The following is an 11,467-nucleotide window of genomic DNA, read 5'->3' on the forward strand; positions in this document are numbered from 1 at the left end:
CGGAGAAAAGACAAACCAAAGGGAAATGGATTTAGCTCAATACAGGATTGGAGCAGTACCTCTAGACGCTTGCAGAAATCATGATCACAAAATAGACAAATATTGTTTTTTTCGCTGATTTTAACATTTTTCATGCATTATCATACATAAATCAGTGTGAAAAGATGAATTAGACCTATTAAAGTTCATTCCGTTGCGTAAAAAAGCAAGATTTTGGCATTTTACGATTCAAGCGCCTTGTCCGGTATATACCGGAATACGGTATTTAGTGTGGTGCTCCAATCCTTTATTTAGTCTCACTCAAGGGAAATAATTCTTATGTCGGTCAAAATGTATGACACAACATATAGGTTGCCACCGTGTAAACAAACTAATTTCTTGTAGTTCTGGGTCATGGCAGTTACTCAATGAGTATATTTATTATTTTACAAGTCTGTAACAGTTTTTGTTTTGTGTGAAAGGTAAATAAACTCTGATTTTGTATTTTGAAATGTCGACCTCATAATTTGTTACTTCCTACATCATGATCACTGATGATGATAGTGTCCTACTTCCAAAGTGTGTCTATAAGCTTATACACAATCAAACTAAAATAAATTCTGTATAAACCAAGTTAGGTAATAAATTGTTATCTGTTGGAGGAGGTACACCAAAACAGTAATTGTCAAAATTTATCTTTGTGATATATAAGAGTAGCCCGGGGTTCTATGATATCAAGGTACTTAACATTTATCGGAAAATATTTAAATATAAATATCATAAATGAATGAGATTTTTCTTCCATCTTATAAATGAACCTTTTCCAGAACTGTTTCTCAAAAAATTATTTCAAAAGAACCAATAAAAATGACAGTATTTAGAATATTTTGTGTAAATCAATCGACCAATCAAATAACCTGATTAAAATATCTACAGACCGGGTCGCGCATTATTAAAATCCATGAGTATGACTAGAATGGACTGGTATCAATATCATTAATTACGGAATAGATTTTTTTTTCACTTTCGTATAAATTCCTTCAAGATCTTAAATAAAAGTTGTCCTCTGTGATTACGTGTATTATTAGAATTTGTTCTCATGTCTATGTATATTACATACTGAGATATATTTAATAAAACTTGAAACTTGAATGCCTGCCATTTTGGGTCATTTCAGAGGAGGTTACTACGGTATCAAGGTAATCCCCAAAAAAAGCAAGTATGGAAGGATTGATGGGTCAAAACTTTCAGGTTAAGTTGTGAAAAACTTCCATCAGTTAACTTGCTATAAAATTAAAACTTTATGAACAGACTATATGTCAGTATATGTGTTTATAACATATTTTAATTGACTGTGTAAAAACCATTAAGGAAAATGGTAGTCAAATATGAAGATTTTATAAAATAGTTTTCTTGCCACAAATACATTCATTATTCACCAAATTAAATTTATTGGCAGATGAAAATGAATCTAGTGTGCAAGTTTTACAAATATTAGCATCATCGTGTGTTGCTTTTACTAGCAGTCACAGAAAATTTAAATACCTTGATATCATAGAACCCTTGATATCATAGGAACCGAGTATACCAGAATACCAGTAAGCAATAAAAAGCCGTCTGGTTAGCTCAATAGGTAGAGCTTTGGACTGTTAATCGGGTGTCTCAAGTTCAATTTCCGGACTGCGCTTGTGATTGATCATGAAATCCTTTCAATGGTCATTCGTACTGTACCTCTGCTCTGGCATGTACAGAAGTTCAAGTAATCAGTTCTTTGTGAAAGTGAAGGCCACTAGTACTGGGAAAACTTCTTGACAGCCTGCCCAGGAACGATTCTGTGGCTGAACTGTGCTCTGGTAAATTCAGTGTGGCTTAATGCCATGATCCGGGTGAAAACTACCACCATCACCAACAATATGTAATAAAGCTGTATGATACAATTAGAGACACTGTTCCCTCACAGTCATATTATAAATGGGCTAAGAGCGATTTCCCAGTTACTAGTAGAGTACAATGTATTAAGTGTTTTCAGGGCATATATTATGTGTTTTTAGTCTAAATATTATAAACTGGTCAAATTTACTTAATACTAATTGCTTCTTAAAAGTTAGGTTAATGTAAACTATATCAGAAATAACAACAACTATTTCAAATGTTTAATTTTGTTTTTAAAAGACTGCATAATTAATATAATTTCAGAATCAATGACCAGTTCCACCATTTTATGTAGGCGAAATTGAAGCATATCATATCAAATCATGGAGGCTGAAGGAAACCTTGATGAATGTAGTCCATTTCTATTTTCAACACCCAGTCCAGTTGATTCTGCATCAAGTCAAGAGCTATGCTACCTTAATGAAGGTTCTTTACAACAAGATGAAAATGGAGGTCGTTTACAAAGAAAGGGTTGTTTACCATCATCTCATGTTGATTTTCTTAATCTTGTCTTCCCACCAACACCTCAGCAATCTCCAACTAGCCTACCAACTGAAGATTGTGAAAGTAGGGAAAATACTGAAATGCTGAATGATAATCTTACCAAAGTTATTGTACAGGAACAAGAAGGCAGTGACTTACTGTTGATGGACATTTCTCAGCATCATGGACAAAACAAAGAGAAGGAATCTTCATTTGATGTTGAGATGGAAGATGTTACAGACACACCAAACGCAAGGCAAGAAATAGGAAAATCTTCAAGAAAGGAGAAAGAAAAGTCAGGGAAAGTAAAAACGTGCTTTGACATTCCACCATGTGTTATATGCACTGGAAAAGCTTCAGGGGCTCATTACGGTGCTATAACTTGTGAAGCTTGTAAAGGATTCTTTCGACGTTACTTACAGAAAAAAGGAGAATATAAGTGCTCAAGAGGAGGAAAGTGTGAAATTATAAATAGAAATCGGGGTAACTGTTCAGGGTGTCGTTTAGCAAAATGCTTGGCTTTGGGGATGTCAAAGGAAAAGTCTAAATTAGGGAGGTACACTCTAACTAAGAGAACTGAAGCAATAAAGAATATGAATATACTTGAAGGAAAGGTAGCAACAGATTCCTTAGAAGAGGGCAATGAAATTCCTGTGGTTGATGAAAAATGTGAAACTAGCAAGTATGATCCGGAGTCAGAAATGATAGGCAGGAAGATAAGCCAGAATGCAAAGGACTTAAATGTTTCTAATGGTTTCTCTGAACTCCTTATATCTGAGCTAGTGCAAGCTATGCACGAAATAAAACCATATGGGAAAGATATCAAAACAAAGGAGCAGATTTATGAAAGACATCTGTTTCATGCAGAAAGGTACAAACAAAAAATTGAACTGTTTGGTAGTATGAACACTGTCCCTAAAGAGGAGTTCAATAAATTGTACAAGGAGTTTGGCATTGATATTGATGGAAGAATGGCAGATATGAAAATATGCTGTAAAGATTTGGAGGGCATTGTTGAACGCTATTGTAACTTTGCAAAGCATATCCCAGGGTTTCATAATTTACCATACAAGGATCAGTCATCATTACTAAAGGTGGCCAGGGCAGATTTTTTCATTATTATAATGAACGAGAGCTATAGTAAAGAACATAAGATTTATCTAGGGCAGGATGGTATAGGCTTCCATATAGAGGAGATGGCAGATAAATTTCTGTCTCGGGAATTATTAGTTGATTTGTGTGATGTGTATACCAGGTGGCAAAAGTTACAGCTAAGTGAGGAAGAGAAGGCATTGATAGGTGCATTGACTCTAGTTTGTACTGACAGATGCGAACTTGAAAACCGCTATGCAGTTGAGAAAATACAATATGCTATTGCAGATCTTATTCAATCGGTACTGTATGCACAAAATAAATCAACATCTCAGCTAAGATTCACAAAAATCATTGACACATTAACCAGTATGAGAAACGTCTCGGAACTGTATCTAAAAGAGTACAATATTATGTGTAAAGACGATGTTATTGTTCAAGAATTGCCAATGTTGTCCGAGTTTTTTCTAGAAGAATATGACAATATTGAGAAAAGTGACAAACAATGAATGTTACAATCTTATATTGTTGCAAAGATCTTCATAATTGTACAAATTGTAGAACATTTTGTATATATATGTTTCAAACTATTTTTTTAAGGTACACATGCATTACCATCACTTAGTTGCTCAATATACTCTCTATGGTAACTAATACAATTGTTCCTAATAATTCAAGTGACATTATGCATATGCCTTTCTATATGTAAATGGTGATTGACCAGATTACAGTCAAAATAACTTTACATAATGTAAAGTTATTTCGACTGTTATCTTGTCACTCACAGTCATTTGTGCATAGATATTTTAAATTTAATATTTTAATTCAAATTTATTATCAATAACTCTTGTGACTCACTTAAATTCTATAAATTTCCTGCTGAGTGTTTCAGTGATGTTCAATTTATAAAAAGACCGAGGCAGTCTTATTTTTGGCTGTAAAGGTAAAGTTATTGAAATTGGCTTAGATTGTCATAACTGTGATATTTATTTACAGATTGGATTTTTATTTGGACAAAAGAACACATATAACAAAACAGACATGTTAAACTATTATGATATGAATTTGACCTTTAAATGACCTGTCAAGGTTGAATTATTATTGCTTCTATTGTTATAACCTTGGCTTATGTTACAATTTATCCTAAACGTTTTTAGTTATGACCATTGTAAAAGTATATCTTTTAAAGTATATACAAAATGAAATGTAGTTAATGTAGCTCAACTTGACAGCAAAAAAATGAGCATATAATATCACTTTAAATGTTTAATGAAATATTTGATTGTTCTTGTTATATACATGTATCATCTTATAATACATACAATACCATTATATGAATATCATACTTTGCTGTTCAAATATTTTTGTATACAAATACCCATGTGATAATATCCCTTTTTGTTGATATATTTCTATGCATTCTAAAAGTCTAAGGTTTTAGCTTAGTGACTCATCTTTTGTAATACATGCATTTATATTTCACCATTTCTGCTTTTTTATTGTATCTCTCTTATATGGTTCAGTTTGTTTCAAACTTAAAATTTTTAAGCTAAAAATAATGATCATGGCTTTAAAGCTGCACGCCTCCAGATGATCCAAAATATTTCAAGAAAATCAATATTGAGAATAGTATAAACTTTTAAGAAAGGTAAAAACATTCAAGATCAAAGATATATTTTACATGTTATATGCGGTTTAACACTGGTTTTGCAGTATTTTATCACCTATTTCTTCTGCATTACTAACGCAGTAAGGGCTGTTTTTGCATAATTATGTTGACCACATTTTGGTAGTTTTCATGGATTGTAAGTTCCGATTGCAATATGTTAATTTTCTTTATTTGTTCACCTCACATTATTTTACTTTTAAATTCATTTTCAAAAAAAGGAATGAAAATTAGCATGAATCTGGAGGCTTGCTGCTTTAAAACCAACATCATCAGCAGCATTACTTATAAAAGAAGTCACAGTAATTATGAAATTTATATTGATTTATATTGGTGGCCAGGTACTGTATTCATTGCTACCAGAGTGTAATTTTGTGTAATCTTTATTGTTTATGAGTCTATTATTGTTAAATACATGAAGACATTCTTTTATGTTTTATGTATTGTTATGATCTTTGTTGAAGTTTTTCATTATAAGCCACTCAATACATCTGACTAACAAAGCATAAAATTGTTGAAAGATACCAAAATGCTGCTTTTAGATGTATTATGTTCATATTTTGACATTTTTGTTCCGAAAACTGACATTCCCCATTTCCGCCACCATGCTTTATTGATGATTTTGTCAACAGTCTTGAATCAAGAGGTCAGTGGTAACAAATTTACACATAAAGTATAACTTAAGACCAGTATTAACTGAATTTTTTTCATTTTACCATCTGGGTGGAGTGGCTTTAATAGCAATAGTTAAATTGGATAATTATTAACACCATGCTAAGTAACTTATTATCACATGCTTGAAATGCTTTATATACTTTCTACAATAATATTTTAGACACTGTTTTCATATACATGTCCTAATATATATTGCAAGATGATGTTCAATGTTTCTGTATGCTATGTTTTTAAAGGAACCCCACTGAGGTTAAAAAGCCTAAAAATCATAAAAGTTTAAAACTCATACATAGATCAAGTATATAAAACACTTAAAATGATAAAATATGCAAAGGATGATAAAACAACAAACGCAGATTTCAATTAAATTAAGTAATTATTTCTTTTTATTTCATGCTTTCCAGTGTTTTATTGTAATATATCAGATGATTATATTCTGATAAACCACTAGTGAAATTTATAAAATATAATGTTCACTGTAGCCGGACTATATCTGAATGCGGATGAAAAGAAAATCATAACTAAATGAAATAACAAGCAAAAATAAATGCCGCCATATGTAAATTTTGCTTCTTTAGGATAAGAAAGTCGATTTCATCATACATCATGTAAAAATGTAACAAAATTAGAGAAAATTAACAGAACTATATTTCAAAATTGATGATGTGACGTCATGATATGATGACGTCACATAGGAGAATGCGTGACGTTACGCGGCAAAATCAGTAAAAATATACTTAAAATCCCTTAAAAAGCATGAAATAAAAAGAAAATTTATTTGTTTAACATATAAGATTGAAATATATTTCATTCGTGAACACCAGCTATTATATTTTCACTCGTGGCTACGCCACTCGTGAAAATATTGCATCTGGTGTTCACTCAGTGAAATTATATTTCAATCTTACATGCAAAACAAACAAATATCCTCTATTTAATCTTATCTGAGTGAAAAGTGCTGCAATGCTTTTCTTTTTTAGGCCACTGGATTTGCACACAAAAAAATAATTGGAGTGAGGGAAACCCAGAATTATCTGAAAATTTGCAGTTACCTTATTGGTCATGACCAGTACATTGAATGGTACACAAATCATGGAAAGATATTTTTATGCCACCGCAGCATCTGCGATGCGGTGGCATATAGCGATTCACCTGTGTGTGTGTGTGTTTGTTGTTTGTTTGTGTGTGTGTGTGTTATATAGATTATATAGTGAACTTAAAAAATCTTCTTGTGAAAAACCACTAGTCCAATTTCAACCAAACTTGGCAGGATTGATCCTTGGGTGAAGGGCTTCCAAAGTTGTTCAAAGAATTTAATTCCATGCAGAAATCTGGTTGCCATGGCAACCAAAAGGAATTATAAGAATAAATTTAAAAAATCTTCTTGTAAAGACCCAAAAGGCCTAGAGCTTAGATATTTTGCATAAGGCATTGTCTGGTAGACCTCTACCAAGATTGTTCAAATTATAGCCCTGGGGTCAAAATCGGCCCCGCCCCGGGGGTCATTGATTTTCACTATATGTACATATAGTAAAAACTTAAAATACCTTTTTGTAAAGACCCATAGGCCTAGAGCTTAGATATTTTGCATAAGGCATTGTCTGGTAGACCTCTACCAATATTGTTCAAATTATAGCCCTGGGGTCAAAATCAGCCCCGCCCCGGGGGTCATGGATTTTCACTATATGTACATATAGTAAAAATTTAAAATACCTTCTTGTAAAGACCCAAAAGGCCTAGAGCTTAGATATTTTGCATAAGGCATTGTCTGATAGACCTCTACCCAGATTGTTCAAATTATAGCCCTGGGGTCAAAATCGGCCCGGCCCCAGGGGTCATTGATTTTCCTCATATTTACATAGTAAAAACTTATAGTAAAAACTTTAAAAAAATTTCTTCTAGCAATTGACAAATGCTAGAGGTTAGATACTTTGCATGAAACATTGTGAAATGAACCTCTAGCAAGAATGTTCAAATAATAGCCCTGGGGTCAAAATTGCCCCCGCCCCGGGGTCATTGATTTTCAATATATACATATAGTAAAAAATAAAAAAATCTTATTGTCTGAAGGTACAAGGCTTAGAGCTTTAATATTTGTTAAATGATATCATCTATAGGTACTCTACCAAAGTTGTTAAAATTTTGCCTCTAGTGTCAAAATTAAAAGTGAACTTTGATATCAGCTGACCTAGATTTTGACAAAGTGTATTACATGTTGTCCTTTGATGCAGTCATGAAATTTTAGGCTAGAAATATGACCTTCACCACCAAATTCACTAGACTCAAGTGCATTGATATATTCCTACTCTGATCTTTTATTGAGTTAACAATAGATTTAACCACTAATCTGATAATAAGAATTAGATATGCATTATGACAATCTTCAATTGTACAGAAACAAAAAAATCTGTTCCTACACTACTATTTAGTGTTGTATTATTGCGGTGGCATAGCAGTTTTCTCAAATGCAATCTTGTTCAGTCCTGACTCTCAAAAAACCTCAATGGAGTCCCTTAAATATAAAATATATGCACAAAAGTATAGCCTTTACTGTATAATACTTCTAATGTCATACCAAATATTGTTTTCAAGTTTCAGGTATATCTTTTTTGTTAATTGATTAAATATACAGTATATGAATAATTTATTCTTTTACTAAGGGCAAAGGCTGTTGTTATTTTTTAGCAGAATGAGGAAAAATCTTCTTGCTAAATATTGTCACAATTTTAGCTTCAATGAAAGTCACTTTTGAGATAATTATTATACTGTTCTTAAATTTTATATGCCAGAAAGAATATTGATCATTGTTATGCCCATGTGTGTCAATCAGTCTGTCTGAGTGTCTGTTAGCGATTTCCTGTCTTTTGGGCTGATGGAAGAAAATTTAAACTACTGGGCAGAAATGTTGACACTTATAAGAACATGTGCAGGGTGCAGTTTTGGGCTTTCTCACATCAAGGTCAAGGTCACTGTTTGTTTGTAGCCCATCTGAGTACTAAGTGCTCGAGATGAGCTTTTGTGATCACAGTTTGTCTAGTGACCATCATCGGTCAGTGTCTCTGGCATCAACCTTTTTTAGCTCACATGTCACAAAGTGACATGGTGAGCTTTTGTGATAACTTTTGTCCGCCATCCGTCCGCCGTCCGTAAACTTTTACTTTAAACCGACATCTTCTCATAAACCACTAAGCCAATTTCATTCAAGCTTCACAGGAATGGTCCTTTGGTCACTTTAAAAATTGTTCAAAGAATTTAATTCCATGCAGAACTCTGGTTGCCATGGCAACCGAAAGAAAAAACTTAAAATATCTTCTTTTAAAAAACCTAAAGAGGTAGAGCTTAGATGTTTGGCATGTAACATCTTTTAGTGAGTGTCTATCAAGTTGTTCAAATAAAAGCCCTGGGGTCAAAATTGGCCCCCGGGGGGTCATTGCTTTTCCTTATATGTAAATAGTAAAAACTTAAAAAATCTTTTTTTAAAAAACAGAAAGAGCTAAAGCTTAGATATTTGGCATGTAACATCTTCTAGTGTGTGTCTACCAAGTATGTCAAATAAAAGCCCAGGGGTCAAAATTGGCCTGCCCCGGGGGTCATTGATTTTCCTTATATGTTTATAGTAAAAACTTAAAGCTACACTAAATAAATATGTTAAAATATTTTTGCCGTCGGCATAAAAACCAAGCATTCTACAGTTTCATTAACCATTTTAACAGTATCGTTGTAAATCTCATCAAATATTGTTCATAAATTAGGATTTTAAATGGAAAACCCCACGGTAACACTAAAGTTCGTATACGAATTTAAACATGCAAATGAAGACTATAATCAGCTCGTGTATGCGCTACCTCACGGTGTTAAAGTTGCTATCCGGAACACAGCAAATATAAGATTTTCTTGTGCAAACACACTTTTTACCGTTTAAGCTTCACGGTGCACGAGGCCTGTGGTTCAGAAAAAATAATCATCTCATAAAACAGATTAAATTTGTATGAAAATATCCGTTACAATGCGGAAATATACTGTTTAAATTAGGACTGCTACTTATAGTCATGTTTGTTGATTTAATTATTGGATGTACGGATGATCCGAAGGCGGAGTTTCTAATGCAAACAGAAATTGTACTACCGAATTCGCCACAATGAGGTTGCACATTTGTATGCTCATTAAACTCATTTTGGTTGTCTGGGCACCAAAATAAGATCTGGAGTCGATATGAAACCTAATTTATTAATGAAATGTCCCTATTTCTTTTTTTATGAAATTTATTTAATGTAACTTTAAAAAATCTTCTTATAAAAAACTGAAAGAGCTAGAGCTAAAATATTTGGCATGAAACATTGTCTGATGAGTGTCTACCAAGTTTTTTCAAATAAAAGCCATGGGGTCAAAATTGGCCCGCCCCAGGGGTCATTGATTTTCCTTATATGTATATAGTAAAAACTTAAAAATCTTCTTTTAATAAACCGAAAGAACTAGAGCTTAGATATTTGGCATGAAACATCTTCTAGTGAGTGTCTACCAAGTTTGTTTAAATAAAAGCCCTGGGGTCAAAATCAGCCCCACTGTGGGGGGTCTTTGATTTTCCTTCTATATGTATATAGTAAAAACTTACAAAATCTTCTTTTAAAAATCCCAAAGAGTTAGAGCTTAGATATTAAGCATGAAACATCTTCTGGTGAGTGTCTACCAAGTTTGTTCAAATAAAAGCCCTGGGATCAAAATTGACCCCGCCCCAGGGGTACTGATTTTCCTTATATGTCTATAGTAAAAATTTAAAAAATCCTCTTATAAATAACCCATTGAGCTAGAGCTTAGATATTAAGCATGAAACATCTTCTAGTGAGTGTCTACCAAATTTGTTCAAATAAAAGCCCAAGGGTTAAATTGCACCCCTCCCCCGGGGAGGTCTAATTTTCCTTATATGTCTATGGTAAAAACTTAAAAAATCTTCTTTTTAAAACCCCAAAGAGCTAGAACTTAGATATTTATCATGAAACGTCTTCTAATGGGTGTCTACCAAGTTGGTTAAAAAAAGCCCCTGAGTTAAAATTAGCCCCTCCCCAAGGGTCTATATACAGGTGAGTGATTTTAGGGCCATCATGGCCCTTTTGTTCAAATGACTGCTTCTCTGAAAGCACTTGGTCAAATGTAATGAAATTTTCCTGGGATGCTACTAACATGAAGCTCTACTAAAATTATTCAAATGATTCTACTCCATTAAAACTTTTTGTCATAAGGGCTAAAAATAAATTTAAAAAATGAAATCTTAAAAGAACTCTCTAAAGCTTAGAAATTTTGTGTGTAGCATAATCTTACTGAATTTTACATTAATTGTTCAAGTTATAGGCCCTTGGGTCAAAATTGTCCCAGCCGGGGTGGGGGGGGGGGGGGGGGTCATGGCTTTTCCTTATATATGAAATAATTTAAGTCTTTTACTTGCAACTGCAAGGGTTCAATCTTAGTCCCACTCCAAGGATCTTCCTTAGCTCAAGTTTGAAAATGGATCACCTGGGGGTCAAAAACAAGGTCACACAGCCCAAATATGGAAAAACCTTGTTAACACTCTAGAGGTTACATTTTCAGCCCAAATAAGATGGAAAACCCTTTTTATCGCTCTATAGGTCAATGTGTGGGTTGAAA

General features: G+C 33.2%; 1 protein-coding gene across 1 annotated transcript; it reads left to right on the plus strand.

Annotated features, from left to right (window-relative positions):
* The first annotated feature begins 308 nt into the window (after window positions 1-308).
* LOC132739265 (nuclear receptor subfamily 1 group D member 1-like) lies at window positions 309-3,995 on the plus strand. The gene is made up of 2 exons (XM_060726942.1): window positions 309-461; window positions 2,176-3,995. The coding sequence occupies exon 2, from the start codon at window positions 2,235-2,237 to the stop codon at window positions 3,993-3,995; it is 1,761 nt and encodes a 586-aa protein (XP_060582925.1). The 5' UTR covers window positions 309-461; window positions 2,176-2,234.
* Window positions 3,996-11,467: the final 7,472 nt, after the last annotated feature.

The sequence above is a fragment of the Ruditapes philippinarum genome, unplaced genomic scaffold (assembly GCF_026571515.1).
Source record: "Ruditapes philippinarum isolate M1 unplaced genomic scaffold, ASM2657151v2 ctg22504_1_1_1_1, whole genome shotgun sequence".
NCBI lineage: Eukaryota > Metazoa > Mollusca > Bivalvia > Venerida > Veneridae > Ruditapes > Ruditapes philippinarum.